Genomic DNA, 23,214 nt, shown 5'->3' with positions numbered 1-23,214 from the left:
CTCACTCAAGGAGTTTTAGGTTCAATCCCAATTTTTACAATTATATTTTACCGACTTAAAATATTTTTATCCCATTTTCTAGTACGAGTATATACCTACTTCATAAAAACGATATAAATCTTATTTTCATAAAATCGATAGATATTAAAATTTCTACTTTCACTAAGTGTGTGCCGTCAAACGAGGGTTCCGTAGGCGATTATTCATTATTTTAACAGGTAAGAAGAAAAATATTTCAGTAATGATTTTAATTTCATGACCCAGAAAATATACACCTACACCGTAAACAAATCTTCACAAAGTACATTATCTAAAAGATGTTTTTAGTACTCCCTCTACATTATTGTGTTATGGCTATGATATAATTATGTACGTAAAGAGGCGTAGCACCAAATTGTAAGTGTTCATGTGTTATTATTTGGCTCATGAACCTAAAAATCCTTATTTATAATAGCTTAGCAGAATTCTGATTTAGCGTATAAATAATTTTATCCGTATTAAGCTTACTAACTAAGAACATTGATTAACTAATGTGAACTTTGAAGGTTTCCTATCTTGAACGAAACCCGTATATAACGTACGCCTATGTTTCTCATCTTAATATATATATTTCTTGTTATATATATGTTATATATAGCACTATAAAGAAACATATACATGTTATATATATGTTTCTTTATAGTGCTTCTTACGTGCGTGTGTATGTCACACACGCACATAAGAAGCACTGAACTCCTCCTAAACGACTGGACTGATTTTGATGAAATTTGTTGTGTGTGTTCAAGGGGACTTGAGAATGGTTTAGATTCGCAATTTAGTCCGTGGGAAAAGGATTTTTTTAATTAATTTTTAATTCGTAAGTAGTTGTTGATTTGGAATGTTTCACATTGCATTCGACAGACTTCGCTACCATCGCAGTTTCAAATATTCTATCTATTTATCAAACCCGTAAGTGATAAGGGTTGTTCACCCTTAACATTTTTTTTTATTTATATGGCAACACAACGTTTGCCGGGTCAGTTAGTATCTTAATATTTTTTTAACCACATATTTAACATTACTTCATGTATAAAATACTTGCATCGGAATTTTCAAAAAAAATAGCTCAGTTATACTTACTTCGGTTCTCTGCAATTTGGTTCAGATTTCATTATTCGCAATCTCACGCGACGTTATTGATCATTTACACACAGAAATCAAACATAGTTAGTAAGTCTATACACCTGAAAACTTTCCGTATCGCTTTCAAAGTTTCGTAAAGTTTATCAACCCGTGTGCTAGCTTTGATTATGAGGCATATAATTAAGAGACAAAGTCGCGCCCAATCTATATATTTTTTCATATTGAAATAGCAAATAATAGTGTATAGCTCAAGGGTAGTTACGCATTCGTGGGCAAAGGCCGACATCAGGCAAGGAATATGTTCTAATTTGGGGTTGATTAAAGATAAAGTTTCCACTTACCAGGTATACTGTATGCTCGTTTGTTTTTACCTGACTGCGGATGTCAATACTTTCTGAGCGTATGTAATGTATGTCTCATTCTTTGCATGCCCTACAGTCCAAACCGCTCGATGGATTAACATATAACGCGTCGTTGGATTCGTCTAATGGAGATGTTTCAAAATGTATGGACTCCCGGCCAGCTTTTGTACACTATACTAAAAATTATGTGATCATACTATTCCCTATTTTTTAAGCAGTCGGTTTTTTATTTTGATAATAATTACTTGCTTTATATAAACATAATATAATATTAAAAATTATAATCGTAATAAATTATAATTTCTGTTCCGAAATTATTCATTATATCAATTGACAATCATAGAAATGTGGGAGGATCTACATATGACAAAACGTGCGGCGTAGAGAAGGTAATTCCTGTAATATATTAGCGAATCTACCGGACTATTTTACCGGATAGGGAACTCCGATCATGCCGTAATTGATCGGTTTTACACTCGAATGCATTATCCACTAGGCAGAACATGTTCGCAGTCGATACCTACATTTTGCTTTCTTTTTACTAAAATGCTGCGATAGGAAAATAATTATTACAATGTATTGGATTTAGGCAATGTTTTAGGAACAAATTTGGGCATTGTTTTATTGAATTATCTATATATATTATACCTATAAGTATTGAGTCTAAGATTTTGTTTATTTATGTTAATAAAAATGTGCAAATTATGATACAAAAACAAAATGAGTTAGGTAAGTAGATACCGATAGTTATATTCAAGCATGAACTATAAACAATAACAAGATATTTCTTATAAAATGTTAGTACATATATATTTACAATTTTATCATCCAAAATGTATACCTATCGTAATTAACAAACCATCGGACGAAAGATAACTTTGATAAAATGATTTTAATAATAAAAGTAATTCAAGTCATTAATGGCAGTACTACACAGTAAGTGCTCAATTCCGAACGTGATTTTTGCTGCATTTAAAAAAATCATTTATGTAAAGTGACTGTTACGGCACTTAAAACAATAAACGTTAATCAGCTTTTAACGATAATTACTTCACGTTGAAACAAATCGTTTCTAGTCATGAGACAAATGGTTTTAGACAACTACTATTTTCAGAAATTATACATTCCTAGTATTTGGCTGTAGTAATTAGCAGCATTTATCATCACCAATCCTCTTTTATTGCATTGTTCTGTACATATCTTCTCCCAGAATAAAAAAACTTTAGGCCATAACGCAATACACTAGCAATATGATAAAAGAGGCGATGTAAGAGCAGTAGACATAAAAGAAATAAGTAGATATGCTATGGAACGCTAATTTCATAGCACCAGGTTAGTAAGTAGATACTAAAAGTGACAATTAGGGTAAAAAAAATAAATAAACGGTATTTTTTTTTCTAAACATCTTCAACTTTTCGTCGCTTCGTGTATTTCACTACATACGGGAATAAAGTTGCAAAAAAAGTATTTATAAAAGTATATCTATTACTATTCCACTACAGCACGGGTGTCTTCTCAGAATAAGCATTACCATCATACTTTGCGAAAACTTCAGTTGACTGAACACCATGTGAAATATAAGATATAAATAACTTTCAGAACTCTATTGCTCACAATGTTTGCCTTCGCCTTCAATGAAATCGCAATCAACTAATTTGTAGATCCAGGTTTAGGTACTACAAAAAATGTATCAAATATACTTTAAGATATAAAAATACTCGTAAAATAATGTTAATACCGTACTCAATATTTCTATTGATAAATCTCTTCGAATATTTTTCTTAACGAAATATTTAAGTATAAGAGGATAGCGCTAGGACAGTTAAGTATATACTAGTCAGTCTAAAAAATCTAATTTAGTTCGTTTCAAGTGCGATTATTTTATATTTATCCTATTACAATTCATAAAATCTAGAAAATATTGTAAGTGCCTGTCATAATAGTTCACTTTTATACCGATTTTCGCCGTTGGCATATTATGTTAAGTGAAGGGTTTCTGTATTATCATGAAGGCTAGACCTCCACAAGCCAACTAAATCACAAAGTTAAATGCCCAATTATCCTTCCGAAAGTTAGTTTAACACATAATAATCGTATTATGTCCTACGTCTATATAAGATAAATATAAATATTTTTGTCTGTTGTTTGAAATACTTGTTAGTTACTAGCTAAATTCATTTTCAGCCTTCACGTTATTGTTCTAAATACAAATACAATTTTTATTGTATTTATATTGATAACAATTTAAGTTGTTACAAACGTAACACACGTATCACACAACGTAAACATAAACATAATAAAAAACATAAAACAAAACAATTGGCCAAGTGCAAGTCGAACTCGCACTCTGAGGGTTCCGTACCAACAAAATTTTCCTATTTTTTTTATTTTTAGTATTTGTTAATATGTGAAGGGCGTACCAAAGGATAACATACATACGCTCTAAAAACATTACTCTCCTGACTCAGTCGAGAAAAAATATAGGCAGTCTGATAAATTTCCTTTAAAGATTACGTCTAAAACCATCCAATTTTAGCAAGTCTTTACGTTCGAACAAAGATAGGATTTCTAAGTTTAATCATAAAGCTTTTGGTTGAAGCTCACATAAAACCTGATCAGGTACCTACGTAAATTATTTATTGCTCTTTAGACCTTATTTTTATACTATAGCATATAATATTTGCCTTATAGCTACTGTTACATACGTATGCAGAAGGCTTTGGGGAAGTTGCAACACAAAGCAGTTAAGGAAAACTTCAACCAATTTAAATTTCAAGTGTGTTTTTTTACACACGTGTAAAACTAGCGAGTCCTTCTAATAAGTGTACTTTACACGTTCTTGTAAAATTTATCACACACAGTAGTCTCCGCTGGTTTCGGTAAGTATTTTGACTTCTGCAGCAGGTATAGTGGTGCAGTAATAGGTGTATTTGTAAAAGATGATTTATATATTATTTTGTATATAAAATTCTCGTGTCACAATGTTAGTTACCGTACTCCTCCAAAACGGCTTTACCAAATTTCACCAAATTTTATATGCATATTTAGTAGGTCTGAGAATCGGTTACTATCTATTTTTCATACCCCTAAGTGATAAGGATAAGGTTGTTCACCCTTAACATTTAAAAACGGGTCAGCTAGTGTTCGAACTTTTTTATTTATCTTTTTAATTATTAGTATTTTTGTTATACTGCTACAGCAACAAATACTAAACGTTTTACAGACTATGGCTGCCCATATTCTGTAAAATTTAATTACTTACAGTCTTTAACATTTTCAAGTGTTTATCTATTACGGTTCCAGAAATAGTCTTATGACAGATGAAAAGACATCCGAGTCTTCGTAATACGGTCCCTTTCCCCTTTGGGTACGATACCTTAAAATGAACGCCTAAATCCATGTAACAATAATATGAATGACGTTTTAATCATACTCGTACAAGCTCATCTTAATCACGACATATCGCATGCCGCTACCGCTATTATTCATCAGCGATATGATATAATTAATCTTGCTATTTGATCACGCAGGCAATAATTAATTTCGTGCATACACTACATTACATTGTAAGTATTTGTAATTAGGTACACATAAAATAATGATAATTTAAGAGATTATTTTGGTCATAACTGTGTGGCTTTGCCCAAAGATTAATATTTACACTCTAAAAATTGTAATGACTTTTATAACAATTGGCTCTCATTCAAATAAAAAAAATGTAATTCTACACATCAATAATATACACAAACAGACATATACAAATATTTGTTCTTATTAATAATTACATACAATTAAGTATGCAATTCACATTAGAGAATCATGGTAGAATATCCTCAAGCCCTGCCCCGTTATGAAAGGCAACGGTGCCCTACAGTGGAACATCAAAAGTTACAACCAACATCTAAGGGATGGGTTATACATTTCTAAAACAACACAAAAACCAATTCAATTAGATACCTGGATAAGGATAATACGTGTTCTTAATAAAGATGAAGAGACGTATTATTCCTTCCTGATAAGATTCCGCACACCGATAGGTATAACTATTTCACGAAACAAGATCACGAGAATTAGCTAATTAACGGTAGGATTTACACACGCGTTAAGTAAATGTTAAATTATGATTACAGGCGAGAATTGATTATACATTTCGTGTATATAAATTAAAACACAGCTACAGTAATTCCTTGCAATATTCTCAACATTTATCAATTAGAAAATCATTAGTAACTAGCTTAAACGAAATTAATATTAAAATAGGTACATTAGTTAGTCCGTGCTTTAGTATAGGTAGCCTACGTTAATAGGTAGGTAAGTACGTCACGACAGAACATTAATTTACTTTGCTATTGTTCGCAAATTTCGACTATCTCCTAACTAATTTCGGCATTTGACAACTTGTTAAGGGAAAATGTTAGCGTCAAGATTTCCATAATACGAGTATATTAAATTATATAAATCTAAAAATTCTTTGTAGGTACTAAAGAAAATCATGATCTGGAAAACACAGAGTAACATAAAACTAAAAACATATAAATCACTGGCGACTTATTGCTACAAAATAAAAAATCATAACACGCTTGTCAATCATCAAAATTATTTAATCGAAACATCATCTGCTTTTTCGTCATGGGCATATAACCTTACCATCAAAACTTCCTAATTTTGATAGTTCATCGACCGGTGCCTTAGTGCCTTATATAAATTTTGCAGTATGAATGATTTCACTAGTTTAGAAAAGACAATAGTGCGCGAACTGTCCTGTCGTTTGTGTCTGTGCACTGACGTCGTGAAATTGAAACCTCTCAGCGCGGAGACAAAGAGAAAAATCAAAAAGCTCTTCGATATTGTTGTATGTTATTTTTACTCCAGCTTACTCGTGTTAGAACTAAAGGGATTCAATTTATTGAGCGAAAACTTTCATCTCGCTTCACACTGACACTGTTTTTGATTGATTGACGTTTGTCATAATATTTCAAAACTAAGTATTACCAATTGGTAATAGCTCATGAATAACACTTTTCCTCCCTATCAACCCTCAAAATCTATTTATCAAATATATTTCATATAAAATATAGCCTATGTTACTCTTGGATAATGTAGCTTTCGAATGGTAAAAGAATATTCAAAAACGGTCCAGTAGTTTTTGAGCCTATTCATTACAATCAAACAAACAAACAAAGTTTTCCTCTTTATAATATTAGTATAGATAGTAGGTATAGACTATAGTTCAATGTACCTATTTGATTAGAAAATTCTCCTAGTACCAATTCGATCTCACAAAACATTTTCTTTTACAGATTCACACAGACGATAATCTTCCCAAAGCAATATGCCACGACTGCCTACAGCACATGGGAGCGTTACATCGATACGCTGTCAAAGTGGAAAGAACACAGAAGTTTTTGGAATTCTACAAAGCTAAAAGTAACGAGGAAAAACTAAGCCAACAAACAGTAGAGAACAAAGTGCACTCAGAATTATCCGTGTTCGAAGCGGAAACTAATAAAAAATTAACAGATGCTCTCAAGCCAAATGAGTTTCAACAAGGGGACGCCAAACCAGTGAAGCCCAAGAAAAAGTCGGTATCAGACATGAAGTTTTTGGAAGCGATGCCGTTAGAAGAATTCGCAAAATCTGAGAGCGTTGACAAATCCCTACTTAAAAGTACTACATCAGCTAATAAACCGCCTAGAACTATAAGTTCACATAAGAACACTATTGAGAAAATAGCAGCAAACTGTTCAAACTCATTTGACAATAACGACACCCTGGACCCTATAGTGCTGATAGATGGAAAACCCGCAAAACAAGGGGCTGCTTTGGATAGACAAATAACACTGTTCTACAAAATGGAATGTTGTATTTGTCACGAAACAGACTTTCACTTCAGATCCTTAATGCGACACTACAAGGAGAGACACGGAGTGCCTGGCTATGTCACGTGTTGCGAAAAGAAGTTTCATTACTTCTACCCTAAGAAAATTATCGAGCATATGGCCTACCATCTACAGCCAAATATATTTATGTAAGTTAAACGCTACACTTAGGTTAAGACAAACTTAAAGCGACTCGTGCTTGCGGTTTTATAATGTCCACGTAGACTCGCTAAATATTTTTACAGTTTGAATTCTGTAATGTACTCGTAGGTAATCAAGTTTTGTGCGAAAATCCCATAAAACAATTGAGCCAAAGTTTATTCCAAATTAGCCTAAATATACGGATAAAATACTCTACTATGTTCTGCTATGTTATATGTGTTGTCCTATGCCTAAAGTCTCGAGTAGGTTCCATTCCGATGACAAGCAGGATAATCCGGCCCCATTAAATTAATCTTAATAGATTTTTAGAAGAGTAGAATAGACATATTTAAAGATGTTTGGTTGCAGGTGTAACAGCTGCCACCAAAACTTCCCTACCTCCCAGGAGTTGATGGAACACCAGACCAACGGCGGGCGCTCGGAAGGCAAGATCACCTGTCCTAGGTGTTCGGAGCGCTACCCCACGTACCACGAACTGGGCTGGCATATCATCACGCATCGCACTGACAAGTCACAGTGTGATTATTGTGGAAAACAGTACGTTTTTCATTAACATACATTTTTCATGAACATTAGTACATAATAAAAGTTTTACACACATACAAAGACGAGTAAGAACATTAAAATAGCCAGACCTGTCCGGGGATCGAACTCGGAGCTCTCCACGGGATTACAATACCTACATACGTATAATATACCTAATGGGTAATAATAATACAAGTAATAAGATTCACAAGTGCTTAACTATGAAATGAATTATAAGAATACCTACTTACACGTTATTCCCAAATCCCAAGTATCGAACGTTTCCTGTTTTATAAACAGCCATCACTCTTTCCAGATTAAAACACCACCATCGTAAGAAAAACATAAACCACATGGAAGACGTAATATTATGTTCACAGTGCGTACGCAATCTTAAAAACATAGAAAAGCAGGAAAGAGAAATTGTAAGTTCCTTTTTGAATTCACTGTAAATCTTGTTTATCGGAAATACTTGGAAGTTAATATATCGAGTAATATTTCGAAGTTTTTGAACAGTTTTTGGAATTGCTCGCAGCACCTCATAGCGCTTTTAGGTAACTGTATTTTTTTATGAACAGGAGAATTGCTAATCTACTACTACTACTACTCAGTTATTTCAAAATACCCACAAATTAATTAACAAACTAATACTTTTAAAATAAATCCTCGCGAATAGTAGAAAGAACCAATAATTCGAAGTTAAACACTCATAATGTTTCTCTATCTATCAACGATGTATAAATGTCGTCGCCTTGAATAAATTCAATAATAAAAACCAAAAAGTAGTTTTATCTTCCCATACAAAGTAATTTGCTAAATGTCTAAGTTAAATTGTAGGTTCTTACTTTAAATATAAAGATTTCAACAATTTCTTAGCTTACCATTAGCGGTTTAAAATCATATTCCGGATTTATAACCTACGTAGTTGAGAATTTCAAATTCAATCTAAATCGAATGATTATTTTACCAGAAAGAAAAAGTAAAAGCAAAAAGCAAAGACACATTGCAAAAATACCAGAAATTCCACCAAGCCATGGGACTATCGGCCGATGAAGACGCATCCACAGATTAAATGTTACGGGTGAAAAATTATAAGTGGAAAAATATTGAAAACTACAACATAGTTAAGGGTCCATTAGATGCTCATACGACAGTAATTAATGGCAGTAGAATCGATATTGAGTGCGTTAATAGTAAAAGTGATCACGTGCCTCTTTTCGTCAAAAATTCGTGGAAAAAGCAATGATAATTCATAAACAGATACCCGTTACTTACAGAAATACCACAATAGAAAGATTGCATCAATACTGTCATTATTACACCTGTCTGATCATAATTCTATCAGTAATTTAAAACTATAAAACTGACTGCAAACTGAGCGTCTAATGGACCGTATGGACGCCATACGTAATAAAAACCGATCATTGTAAGTTAAATGTATTTCAATGTATAAATTAAAATGTAAAACACCGACAAGTAATGTCAATAAAACTATTGTATTAAGTATTATATGTTTTATTGAATAACTTACAAGCTAAAAACACTAAAGTATATTCACACGAACCACAACCACACCATAACCGCCCCACAATGATAACTCGTTGAGTGTTTAGAAATTTGTAGGAAAATGCATTTTATTTACACATACCACATATGCCATTCAAATCATCAGTATGGACGATACTGACCGTGAAGAAATCACAATGCAACAAATTGAAGTATCTGATGGGCATGCAGTCCACTGATGGTAATTGGTTATTACTGCCTAGGGACATCTGTAATCAACCCTAGATACAATTAGATTCCTACCTGGGGTTGACCACAGGCGCGTAGCTACCCCTGAGGACTAAGTTTGAACACCTCGTAAAAAGTATGTCACCTTCTCCACACTCTTCAAAGTAGAACAGAGCAGCGCTTAACACTGCTGTTATAAGGCAGAAATAGTTACGACGATGTTGCTTCCGGATTCGAAGCACAAAGAGTGAATAGTATAGTGAATAGTACTATTCACAAGTCATCACTTTGTCACCGCCGTGTGTTATGATTCTAGTAAGTGCGAGTAGTAAAGTTCTCAACGCTAATCAATCCTACGTTTCTTCACAAGGGACCCCAGAAGATCTGAGATAGCTGGTAAGTTATTCGTCTGATCATTTGCACCAGTATTCAAGTTTGACAATGGTATATTTAGTTGAGTTGTTGGGTTCTTCTGTTGGCCTTTCATGTTTCGGTGCTGTGGGAAACTCGGCATCAACTTCGGGTCACATGCTGCAACAGAATAGTTCATAATATTTTTAATATCTCTTAACATAGTTAGAATTAATTATAATATTTTGAAATTAAGTACTATAATGTACACACAGGTCAGTATAATTTCTAGAACAAGTGGTTAAAACACGGGCATCAGGGTTGTCTTGGGTCTTTAGGGGAATGCTGGAGCCCTTGGATTTTTAGGAATATGCTAAAAGATTTTTAAATTTTCCCTGTAATGGAATATATTGCTTTTTGAGCACGGGCTCCCTGTACCTCTAGGGTATACAGAATCGACGGGCCCTATCGACGCCTACATAAATATCTCGATTGTAACAAATAATTTGCTTAAAAAGAAATACCAATATTTTCAACGTCGCACACATCAAATTTTCAAATACAGTGTAAACTCCATGTAACGTCACTCGATTTAACGACAAACTCTCTAAAGCGTCGAAAACAATTGGCTTAGTTGGTTTAGCTTGTATTCCATACAAAGATACACTCTACATAGCATTACACCCACTCTCAATAACGACCACAATTGAGTAATAAAAAGTACCTTTTAAGTTGCTAAAATTAGTAAAAACTGTGCACCTGTGTACGTTCTTTTGTCGCTTTATTATCCTAGCCCGCAATAAACTCGACTGTCGGCAAGATGCATTCGAAACTTTCTAAGAAATTCGCAAAATTAATGGAAAATTACTTCCTTTGTCACCAAGATGCCTCAATATCAGAAGATATGAATAAAATAATTTAAAAAATACAACAAAATTACTGGTGCAGCAAAAGACGTCAGACAAAAATAACAGACTACACGCAATAGCGTTCAAATAAGATTCTTTTTTATGTACATAACTACTAACACTAGACTGAAATAAACTTTTTCTTTTTCTAAGTCTGATTTTTCTTCTCTCCATTTAACGACCACTCTCTATAACGCCATACAATGCACAGTCCCTTCAGTGCCGTTATATAGAGTTTACACTGTATGTTTACTTTAACCCTAGTTACTGACGAAGTTATTCTATTTTGTAACACTTACGCAACGGCTGTTCTTTGAAGTAAGAGCTTTGGAGACACTCCTCGGCCGTGGCGCGCTTATTCGGATCGTACATGAACAGGAAGTTGAGGAGGCGAAGACCAGCCGCAGACAGCCAGGGGAACCGTTGCTTCAAGTTGTTGTATGGCTGTTGCTTCAGTGTGAAGTTCTGGAGCGCTGGCAGAGAACTGAAGTCTGGCCAGATGGCATCCGATGGTGTGCCTGGGAATATTTAATATATACAATAGTTAGTGTATCGAAATGGTTCATAGATTTCACACAGATGTGTTAAAACAATCTGAAAACATAGAAAGTTCTCAAGGGAAATAAACAAATTATTTCACTACATTTAGTAGCCACCAATTTGCAAAAAAATTTATCAATCTACAAATTGATTGAAGATCATAAGTATGCTACAATGTGTTGCTCCCCCTGAGGATTTATATATCTATCACATATACAATGTATCTCCTTTCTCACTCTCTTCAAACCAAAAAAATAGCTACACTAAAGACTGCAGTTATTAGGCAGAAACATGTCAGTGTAACTACAGAGCTCTTTAACATCCTATCACTAAATATCACATATATAGTCCGAATTTTTTTTCTACGGTCTAATTATAATATTAAAAATTATTATTTTTATGGACAAATAACATACGCTCTTATAATTCTCTTTGGGAAAAATGAAAAATCACTCATAAGGCTGACAATAAGTGTCTGTTTCCGAAAACCGATTTATACAGTGAAGTTTGTTGGACCAGAATTACATAATACATAACACAAACCCACCAAGCAGATCCACAATAAGCTCGAGTTGTTCAATCTCAGTCCTGCCTGGCAGCAACGGCTTATTGGCGAGCAGTTCGCCGAGTATGCAGCCGGCCGCCCACATGTCGAGCGCGGGCGTCTGGCGCGGTGACTGCAGCAGCAGCTCCGGCGCGCGGTACCACAGCGTCACCACGCAGGGTGTTGCTGTGCGGGTGGGAGCGCCTAACCACCGCGCGAGGCCGAAGTCCGCTGGAGAAGACTTGTATCAAAGGTGGTATAGTGCGCACCAAACTTCTAGTCCGCTCTGAAGTTGTTACGCGCAGGTTTAGTTAGCATATACTCGCAACGTAAGGGCACACTAATGAAGCTATGTACCCGTGGGCGAGAGCGGGCAGCGGAAAGTTGTCGGGAGGGGTCCCGCATTGTCTCAAATTTGCTATTCGACGCGACTCGTTTCTATATTCAAAGAGGACTCGCAGTTTGGCATGGACTATACATAAACAAATATGTGTTGTATGAATTGATAAACCTTTTTCTGAAGTTAGTAAAATAGAATTAGTATAAACACTCACACAGACAAGTAACTAAGTGTGCAAACACCTAATATATGCACCACATGCTTGAGGGAGTAGAGTATGGTGATGGTAAGGAATTATGATGGCATGAGAATGTCATGCCGTTTACCATCACATCAAACTTGTCTCACTCTTTCAAGGCATCCCAATAAATGGGGAGAAAAGAGAGACATGCCCCGCAGTGGAACATAACAGCAGCTCCAATAATTTAACATGAGAATTTAATATCAGATAGTACTAAATTTAGTCCACATAAATAAGAAAACTTCTACTGAATAACAACAACAACACTTACCAATTTTAACACAGCCTTTGTCTGTGAGTAACAAATTAGAGACCTTCAGATCTCTGTGTACAATAAAGTTTGAGTGCAAATACTTAAGGCCCTTGAGTACTTGCAGCATCAGGCACTTCACTTGTGACTCTGTAAAGGGAGATGACATATTGTCCAGAAGAGATGCCAGGTCTTGCTCACAATACTCCATTGATAGGAAAATACTGTAATATAAAAAAACAACATTGTTTTGTACTATTGAATGCTATTTGCATAAATAAAAATAAATCTATAAAAATCAATTTGTAAGCTTTAAAAATGTATTGTCTTTGTAATATAATATGTCAATATGATAAAAAATAATTACAATTTCTATTTTTTATGTCTATTTTTACATTGGAAGCTAGGAAGCGTCCATTAATAACATGAGGCAATAATAGGGGGTATGAGCTAAATCTCTCATTGGGGAGAGGGGAGGGGGTGGGGGTCTCAAGAAACAATGTAAAACTGCAAGAAAATTGTGTTAAATTAAATAAAGCATGTTTCTTCATTAAAATTAAGTCTACTAGTCTCAATTATCATTAAATAAAAATATTGATCAAGTTAATTTTTTTTTCTTATTCGAATCAATCCAACACATTTACACTAAAACATACATTTAAAAAAATATTATGGGAGGTAAGGGGAGGGTAAGAGGAGGGAGAGAGTTGATAGGGGTCACAAGTAACATAAATTCTTTCTGAAATCAACATTATTTTACACTTTTCTTTATTGATACATATAAATAAAATTGGAGTGTCTGTTTTTAATATTGTAAAACCACTTTTCACTACATGCATGCATATGAATATACATATGATACATACACCAAAATATTTTTTTTTACAATTTATGTCTGTCTGTCTGTTTGTTCTGCCTAATCTCTGAAATGGTGGGACCAATTTAGACGGGACTTTTATTGGCAGGTAGCTGATGTAATTGGGAGTAACTTAGGCTACTTATATTATAGAACTAGCTGTGCCCTGCGGTTTTATTTTTAGTGCAGGTGAAACCGCGGGGCACAGCTAGTATTAACTAAGTATATAGATACAAATGCACTACTGACCTTTCTAAAGACCGTCCAACAAGAACCTCCTTCAACTGTACAATATTTTCGTGCCGGCAAGCCATTAGCACCTGTATTTCACGCAGACCACTGAGTGGCAGTCCATCCTTCTCAACATCCATCCGGACTTTCTTCAGTGCCACAATGTTACCATTCAATTTGTCCTTAGCTCGATCTGCAATGATAAACATAGATTGGGAGTTTCCAACATATTAGTTAAGCACTGCTGTATTTCAGTTTGATGGTTTTGGATAGGGAAACATATTTATGGAAGTCATTCTGAGTATTTATTGTTGCCTAAGATCGAAGCAACATGTCTAAGTCTGAGGTATGACTTTATTCTAATCTGGGGTTTATTATACATGTCCATGGGTGGTAATAGCCACTTACTATCAAGGGAGACTGCATGCTTGCTTGCATGTCATAAAAATTGTGCTTCATAAGTTGAACCGCAAAGGGTTCTGCCATCTTCAAAAGTATAACATTGGTTATACAATTTTAGATATAAATTGCTTCTACACTACACAATTTTGTAGACATTTGGGCGCTCATTAACATTTTGATCTTTAGATGTAGATAAAGTTACAATATTATAGTATAAACTGTATCTTTCCAAACCACAGGAGTTATAAATACTTAATTAACTTACAAACAATTCCGTAGGTTCCTTCTCCAATACGATTTAGTTTTTCAAATTCTCCAACAAATCTACATCTACCCAACTGAAAAAATAGATAGTTCATACATACAAAAGCGTGCTTAACACATTATATTGATATTATATGTGGTTTTCAGTCTATTTACTGATTTAAAGCAATTGCTTCAAAGATTTAAATACGATAGTATAGGTTATGTTTACTTACTATATCCTTCTCGGGAATCTCCATAGTTTTGCCAGTTCTAAACGATATAAGGACACCTTTTCGTGTCACTGGACCTGCAGGGTCCGTAGAATCTTGGGTACTAAGTTTGTCGGAACCTAAAACATCAACCATTTTAGAACTCCTCTAATGCGGCTTATTTAATTTGTGTAGAAACATATAATTAAGTACTTATTTAAATTAATACAAATCGTACTTTGAGACATGGTTAAACGCCTGACAGCAAGAAAATCGAAAATTTATAAATTTTCTTTCGTAATACGTAAACACAAAAACGCTTATTTTGTTTATTGTCCGGATGCCTAGAGATGTGAAAAATGGTTGGGTTTTATAATAACCGATATAGGTTATACAATAATCGATTATATTAATCGATTATTAAAATATGAATCGATCATTGAAATTGCGTGGACGGCAAAACGTGGTCCACGATCCTCAACCCGCTCTCGCTCTCGCTCGCTCACACGAATCCCATCGCTCACGTGAATCCCATCATTTTAGACAAACTCCAGGTCATACAAAATCTCTTTTGTCGTCGGGCTCTTAATGCCCCCTGGTACGTCAGGAACGCCGACCTACACCGTAACCTGGAGCTCGCTCCAATGCAACAAGTCCTTAAACAATTCTCTGAAGCGTTCTTCACCCGCTCAGAAAATCATCCTAACCCACTAATCAAGGGTGCAGCGGACTACACTGCCCCTCTTCCTACGCGTCACAACTGCCGCCGGCCAAGAAATATCTTGACCGACGCTCCTAACAAACTCTCCACGGATGTGGAGAATCTTATGGCCGCCCACAGCGGCGAACCACTTTCCATTGATAATCGTCTTCCCGACGATTCTAGTCGTATTCATGATACGTTGACACCTTCAGTGTCTACTATCCAGCGGTCGCTCTCTAGGAAGCGCCGCTAGCGCCTCTCGTTCCACAACGAGAGGTCGCTATCCGATGTCGGCTGTACGGTCCCCTAGGACGAAGCCTTTAAGGACACTTTTTAGTGGGATGGTCCTCCTCAACCCGCGTCATGCTTGCACCTTGTATTGGCAACTTTCTTTGGGAGTATAGGTATTTTGTGATTGGTTTGCTCCGCGCCAAACTGCTCGACCGCTCGGCGCTCTGAATATAGAAACGAATCGTCGAATAGCAATTTGACAACGGGCCGAAGACAATGCGGGACCCCTCCCGGCACCCGCCTGCTGCCCGCTCTCGCCCATGGGTACATCATGCCCTTACGTTGCTACGGAATATAAGTTTGTAGTTGTGCGCAACAACTTCAGAGCGGACTAGCAGTTTGGCGAACTACAACCTGGTTACTTTTTTCATGGTCATATTTCAATTTTCAAATTATTGTCATTCTATTTTTACCCAGTTAATTATTACTTTAATGTTAAAAATCTAATATCAATTGATCGTTTCTAAAATAATCGTCAGTTACTCATTTTTTTTTTTAATAAATCGATTTTAAATTTTCATACGTTTTACATCCCTACCTCTGCTTTGGAAAAGTTTTTTAAAAGTCAACAGAATTACAATCTTGGATTCTGTATTTTCGGCCAAACATGAAGTGTCATAAAATAATAAAACCTTCGATCACTAATAAGAACAATAAAACATAAAAACTAAGATCGGAAAAATTATATGATTGGTTTGAAAGCATTTATTTGAATATTTCCCAATTTACTCGTTGAAGACTGCTGCAGGCTGTATCAACCCTATATCAGAGTGGGTCTCAACGCTATAGCTGTAGCGTTGATGAAAGCTAAAGCGAAGCACTTAGCATAGCTTTCATTTTGAGCGACCGGCTATGATCGCCGCACTTTTGTAAATTTTGTAATAGCTATAGCTTTAACTTTATGGAATGAAAATGAACGAAATAAGTCTGGCAACTGCGTTTGGTTAATGCTAGTTGATTACGGTTTTTATTTTATTAATTAAAAATACTTAATTTTATGAAAATATTTGTAATTTTTTAGTTACTATGTTAAATTATTATATTAATGTAATTACAAGTACATTATATCACACTTCTGAATTTTAAAAAGCAAAATAATTGCCTTTTTTTATTAAGCCATTGAAAAACTAAACGCGTCCTGTCAGTGTCAACAAATTAGCGGTGGCCGTGGCCTTTGGTTGTTTCATCATTGTGTAATAATTCATAATTTCATACGTAAGTACTCTTTTTATTAATTGTCCCTATGTGAAAAGTTATTCTTTGGTGTTCTGTGCACAAGCACCATAGGTTCCTACCTATGGTGCTTGTACGATTTGTGCTTTTTCGAAGTTATTGTGTCGCCGAGCCTTGTTTCCCGCCAAACACTACAAATGAGGGGAATCATTATATTAAGTACACATATCCCTTTAAATAAGCTAGAGAGAGCTTCCACTATAATTATTTAGTTTTCTGTAATGTGTTTCAGAGGTCAAAAATGCCCGCAGCTCGCAAAATTGCACAGGGGCAGTTGGAATGTTTGGTGGGTTGGATGCAGTCCAACCCACTGGTAGCCCGAGGCGCTTTTTTAAATACCCCACAGGGTAAACAGCGAGCCGGTGCCCTGTGGGAGGAATTGGCCTCGCGGCTAAATGCGATGCCAGTGGGATGCACAAAAAGTGCAAAAGAGTGGCGACAAGTGAGTATTTATGAACCTTAATTGATAACATATGATAGGTTAGGTACTTGTTTGTTGTTAAATCATTTTGTTTTTGTGTTGTTTGTGCTATTGCATGAGTTATTGAATATGATAAGATACTTTCTTATTAGCATTTTGTTTTATGGTGTTTGTGTTATTGCATGAGTGATTAATTAAATTACTTATTAACATTGGAAGAGGGTTATGGATTAACTTACCTATTAAGTGCTCAAACTAACTTTTGTGTGTTGTGTTGCTTTTAGTACTGGGGTGACCTCAAATGTAAGGTGAAGAAGAAAGGGGCAGCAATTCGCCAGCATGGTGGTGGTACTGGGGGGGGCCCGCCATGTGGCATTTTGACACCATTAGAGGAGCGAATCCTATGTATAATCGGGGTGCAAAATGTCACAGGCATTGAGAGCGTGAGGATCCCTTTTGATGTATGTTTTATTTTTTGTTATTTCCTCTTTATTATTTCTTATGATTTTTATCCTTGCAAATTAAGTGATTATATTAGTCTATTTTTGGATATTATAAGTGTGTATGTCTGTCTGTTTTTATTGCACCTAGCTCCTAAGTAGTTAAACCATTTTAATTTACATTGTTTTGTTTGATAAGGGACTTTTTCAAATGTGTTCTTAGCTAAGATTTGGGGGTGGAATGTTTTATTTAATATTAAGTAGATAATAGATATACATATCTACTTTTTTACTACTATTTAGCTTTCTAGGTAGGTATTATGATATTATTATACAATCATAATTATAATTTTATTAAATTATCAGTACCATTTACTGCTACTTAATAATATGTAAAATCAAAACATACTCTATGACTGTACTAACCCAATAAGCCAAAACAGTAGGTTACCCTACCTACTATAATTATTGCTGTGCAATGAAATTAAACTCTTACACATAGATGGAAAACTAATAACATTTTGTTTTATCAGATGGGTGATGATGTGCTCGAGTTGGAGAAGCGGCGGGTCGCGTTGGAGGAGCGGCGGCTGGCTCTAGAGGAGCGCCGCTTAGAACAAAAGCAGAGGTTCGAGGAGCGGTGGCTGGCTCTAGAGGAGCGACGTTTCGAGGACGAGCAGAGGTGGCGACACGACATTCTCGACACCCTCAAGGGCATTGCCGAGACATTATTTTAATTTTATGTACATACCGATTTTGTTAATTATACTGTTATGTGACGCCTTATGCATTAACCTACATTGTCCTCACATCTCTAATTACATCCTACTGTAAAATCAAACATAAAAAAAGGACAAAAGGAAAAATATATCCATGGAGTTTCTTCCATGTTCTTCATAGGATTTTGTTTTGGAACATGCATCTAGCTTATGACATTTTAAATGTGCCAGTTAATTTGGCCTGTTTGAAATAAAAATATTTGACTTTGACTTATACATTTATATGTATTATAATCAACAAAATCGGTGTGTCTGGATTTCGGGAATTCACGTATTGCTCCTACTTGTTAACTTTAATGCATAAAATTTTTAACTTTCCCCCTTACTTATAAACAAGTTTGAAGCGTTGCTTAGTTAAAATATATTTTGTCTTTTTTACTATTTGAAAACAATCGAAAATTACAGATTTTTTGCACTAGATGTTTCATTGTTAGTTAGGTATATTATACACTCCTTTGCAAAAAAAACGGGCGGGTTTGATTTTTTAACATTATTGGTAATAATTTAGTTCTTCAGAGGTTTTAATAGCCAAACTATGTTACTGGCACTTAATAAAGAGTCTGGGTATGAAAAAAAGTTCATTCCAAATTCAAAACTTTTGTTTTTTAAATTATTAATCCCTTTTTCATTTTGTGACACTTTTCGCGGGTTTGCGGTTAAAAGGTTATCAAGCAACTAAAAGTAACTTTTCGTTATTTTTAGTACAACAATTTATGTTTATCGCATAATTCTGTCTTATTGTGACTTAAAACAGATATCTTTGTGTCTATCGTAATGGCAGAAAAAGCAATGAGAGCTAGTAAAATTATAGCGCTGCTGGAAGAGGGGTGTAGCCAATGTTACGTCTCACAGCGGTTAAACGTGAGTCGTTCAACCGTACAAAGAACCTGGACTCGATACCAAGAGACAGGTTCCGTTCAGAGAAGGCAAGGTTCTGGGAGAAAACGTTGCACACAGCCGCGAGACGATCGCTTTTTAGTGACTCAGGCGCTGAGGAACCGCAAATGCAGTTACATAGACCTCAAAAGAAACCTTGAAGAGGTACGAGGAGCACAAGTTAGCCTATGGACTGTGAGGAGAAGACTTTTAGCTGCTGATATACGTAGTCCACGACCAGCGCGGGCCCCCAAGTTACTCCGTGAGCACCGGATTGCGCGGTTGAGGTTCGCTAGAAATTGCCTATCTTGGACACCAGGTAACTGGAGTAGCGTACTCTTCTCCGATGAGGCTCGAATTTGTCTGCATGGTGAGGACCGACGTCGGCGAGTGTTACGAAGACCAGGGGAACGCTATGCCGATGTGTGTTTTGAAGAAATCACCCCTTATGGTGGAGGGTCCGTTATGTTTTGGGCGGGCGTAACTTCCAACTATCGTACCGAGATAGTATTCATAGAAAATGGCTCACTAAATGCGCATAGGTACATAACAGAAATCCTTTCTCAAAATGCACAACCCGCACTGACTGTAATTGGTGAAGATGCCATTTACATGGACGATAATGCTCGGGCCCACCGTTCTGGCGACGTAGATGCTTATATGCAAGAGGTCGGTATTCGTCGTTTGGATTGGCCAGCGCGGAGCCCCGACCTTAACCCCATTGAGCATGTTTGGGACCTCCTAAAAAGGCGAGTACGATCTGTCCAACCACCTCCACAAAACATCAGAGAGCTTAAACGTGTAATCTCGACTGAGTGGGAACACATTCCACAGGACACCATCAAAAGCCTGGTGGGAAGCATGCCAAGACGATTACATGCCGTAATCGCTGCAAGAGGAGGTCATACTCGTTATTAATTTTTATTTTTTAATGTCTCTTTTATTAAAATACCATAAAAATACTCGTAGTCTTAATTTCATTATACCCATAAAAATGTCCATTTTAACACGGCTCTCTGTTTACATTGACTAAAACACCGATACCAGGATAAAAGTGTTAAAAAACTAGATTCTCATTGATAATAAGAAATTTCTAGTCATCCAAGCTAATGACATACTAAAAATATAATAATATTTACCCATAGAAAAGCTAAGGTATGTGTGTAAGGTGCCCGTTTTTTTTGCAAAGGAGTTTATATATCTTCATCTAGTATAAAAAATGTAAAAATCTGACGTGTAAAAGCGTCTATAAAAGACCTATTTACAATAAATGAGTTTGAGTCTGAATATGTAGATTATAAAGACCGGTACATTATGAATGTACATAATTATGTAACATACACACGTATGTAAAATAAATATTTTGATTTAATTTTTTTTTATTTGCTAGTCACCTAATATGTATATGTATTCATACACACATTATGTAGGCATGTGATTAATTTAATAAAAATGTCTGTTTGTTTAGTACGACGTCCGGTTAGTACGACGTAATATCACCGGTCCCTTGCCCGTCGTTAGAGTTGACGGACAAGATTAAACACCTAAAACCCACCTTATATGAGAGGAAGCCAGTGTCAAAAATTGAGACATCGAAACGAGTATGATATAATTATGTAATTATATAAGTAGTTTTTAAAGTCGTGAAAAGTGAGGTCACGATCGTGTAAGGGTCAATTCATACTAGCGCATCGAAGCGTCAAATTCTTTACAATTAAAACTCGTGCTCAGACCCACGAATTCGCGCGTCTTCTTTTTATCTCAGAAAAATGATACAAAAATGAATAACGTACAATAACAATATAAACTTAAATCAAAAAGTATAATTTAAATACAGTCAGAACAAACTTATGTACTAAATTATTATTATTAGGAATGATACAAAAATGAATGACGTACAATAACAATATAAACTTAAACCAAAAAGTATAATTTAAATACAGTCAGAACAAACTTATGTACTAAATTATTATTATTAGGAATGATACAAAAATGAATGACGTACAATAACAATATAAACTTAAACCAAAAAGTATAATTTAAATACAGTCAGAACAAACTTATGTACTAAATTATTATTATTAGGAATGATACAAAAATGAATGACATACAATAACAATATAAACTTAAACTAAAAAGTATAATTTAAATACAGTCAGAACAAACTTATGTACTAAATTATTATTATTAGGAATGATACAAAAATGAATGACGTACAATAACAAAATACCTAAACTTATAGTACCTAATCTTGTCTTCCAGTTGCAGGCTCGCTGTAATCCCTGGGAGTATTCTTCGGCTGAAAAAAATCATAAATTTTAAGTCTTTCCAATTTAATGAATTATGACCTAGTAAAATAATGTAATAAGCCTGGCGACACTGCTGCTAGGTTTGTATCTAGCATCAGAGTCGCCAGATTTCCTCTCCTTAAGGCATTATGTGTGACTGCAGATTGATACCAAAATCACTTTGGTAGAACAAAGGTAACCAAGTGTGTTTTGAAATATTTTCAGACAATCTGAAATTTAGAAACATGGGCATACCATCTACGCAGTCAAAGATGAATGCAACAAGCAAGTATTCTGTAATGAATTGGTACCTCTTCAACTGTTGCGTACGCGAGAATTGTGCAGTTTGTCCACAACTGCCTGCCTCACTGGACATATACCGCGGCCGGAAGATGTCAGCGGGCGGAATAGCACATGTTGAGGCTGAAGCGCGCGATCCTGGCGCATCACTTCCTCATCGACCTCTATGTTTGCACAATTGATGAGATTGTGCAGCACCACACACGCATTTACAATTTTCCCGGCTTTTTCTGGTGTGTAGTGCATCTTCCGATGGGCCAGCAAACAACGAAATCGTGTTTTTAAAACCCCGAAGCACCTCTCCACTACATTCCTAGTCCGTACATGCACGTTGGTATAATGCTCTTCCGGACTTCCAGGCTGGGCATTCAAAATGGGCGTCATCATCCAAGGACGTTGAGCATACCCAGAATCACCTGTAAATCAAACAAGTTTAAGGACATTCAAAATAAAAAACTTATGATGTAACATTCTTTTATGTGATCCACTTTTCACTTTTATGTCTATGTGCATAAGGTTAAAAAAGGAATGTGATGGTACATAGGTACTAAGTATAGTGGCCAGTGGATCAAGCTTATAATTGAAAAATTACGTCTACTACAAGAACATAGTGTTTCTTCATTGAGGTAATTCATCCTTTTTAGATGGCATTAACATAATTTATATACAAATAGATTGCTTCAAGTTGCTACTTACCCAAGAACCAAAAGGTTTGACCTATCTCATGCAGTCTTTGCATGCCTATTTTAACACTGCTCACGTTCCACACATGTGAGTCATGACTTGCTCCACCCAATGATGCATCAACATGCAAGATGCGTAAGTCCGCATCACATATCTGAAAACATAAACAAATAGGTAAAAAACCCCTAACGATAACTAATTTATTTATTATATGAACTATCTATGTACAACAGTTTTAAAGTATACTAGCAAGTAGATAATTATTTTTATGACTGTATTTCTCTTATTGACTTTATA

At 35.4% G+C, this 23,214-nt stretch overlaps 3 protein-coding genes and 1 long non-coding RNA gene across 5 annotated transcripts in view; 3 read left to right on the top strand and 1 right to left on the bottom strand.

The window, feature by feature from the left end:
* The window catches only part of LOC140751240 (uncharacterized), an 80,769-nt gene that overhangs the window by 50,172 nt on the left and 7,383 nt on the right, over nucleotides 1-23,214 (top strand). The gene's annotated exons all lie outside the window — the stretch shown is intronic.
* Nucleotides 6,044-9,435, top strand: LOC140751096 (uncharacterized). Its single transcript, XM_073084943.1, has 5 exons — nucleotides 6,044-6,336; nucleotides 6,785-7,512; nucleotides 7,874-8,062; nucleotides 8,367-8,475; nucleotides 9,021-9,435. The coding sequence occupies exons 1-5, from the start codon at nucleotides 6,199-6,201 to the stop codon at nucleotides 9,120-9,122; spliced, it is 1,266 nt and encodes a 421-aa protein (XP_072941044.1). The 5' UTR covers nucleotides 6,044-6,198; the 3' UTR covers nucleotides 9,123-9,435.
* Nucleotides 9,573-15,289, bottom strand: Cdc10 (cyclin-dependent kinase 10). Its single transcript, XM_073084929.1, has 8 exons — nucleotides 15,141-15,289; nucleotides 14,927-15,042; nucleotides 14,713-14,785; nucleotides 14,064-14,238; nucleotides 12,980-13,182; nucleotides 12,131-12,358; nucleotides 11,343-11,561; nucleotides 9,573-10,315 (listed from the first exon to the last, which is right to left on the bottom strand). Exons 1-8 carry the CDS (start codon nucleotides 15,148-15,150, stop codon nucleotides 10,128-10,130), a joined length of 1,212 nt encoding a protein of 403 aa, XP_072941030.1. The 5' UTR covers nucleotides 15,151-15,289; the 3' UTR covers nucleotides 9,573-10,127.
* LOC140751075 (uncharacterized) lies at nucleotides 16,791-19,497 on the top strand. 2 transcript variants are annotated; one of them, XM_073084910.1, is made up of 4 exons: nucleotides 16,792-17,111; nucleotides 17,362-17,571; nucleotides 17,835-18,011; nucleotides 18,524-19,497. In XM_073084910.1, the coding sequence occupies exons 2-4, from the start codon at nucleotides 17,371-17,373 to the stop codon at nucleotides 18,725-18,727; spliced, it is 582 nt and encodes a 193-aa protein (XP_072941011.1). In that variant the 5' UTR covers nucleotides 16,792-17,111; nucleotides 17,362-17,370; the 3' UTR covers nucleotides 18,728-19,497. The 2 variants fall into 2 exon arrangements, with proteins under 2 accessions (XP_072941018.1, XP_072941011.1); XM_073084917.1 differs by lacking the exon at nucleotides 17,835-18,011 and having other exon boundaries at nucleotides 16,791-17,571.

The sequence above is a fragment of the Epargyreus clarus genome, unplaced genomic scaffold (assembly GCF_041222505.1).
Source record: "Epargyreus clarus isolate Ecla_fem2 unplaced genomic scaffold, WU_Ecla_fem_2.2 ptg000003l, whole genome shotgun sequence".
Classification (NCBI taxonomy): Eukaryota; Metazoa; Arthropoda; class Insecta; order Lepidoptera; family Hesperiidae; genus Epargyreus; species Epargyreus clarus.
The sequence above is the reverse complement of the archived record's forward strand: the minus strand, read 5'-3'. Positions and strand labels throughout refer to the sequence as shown.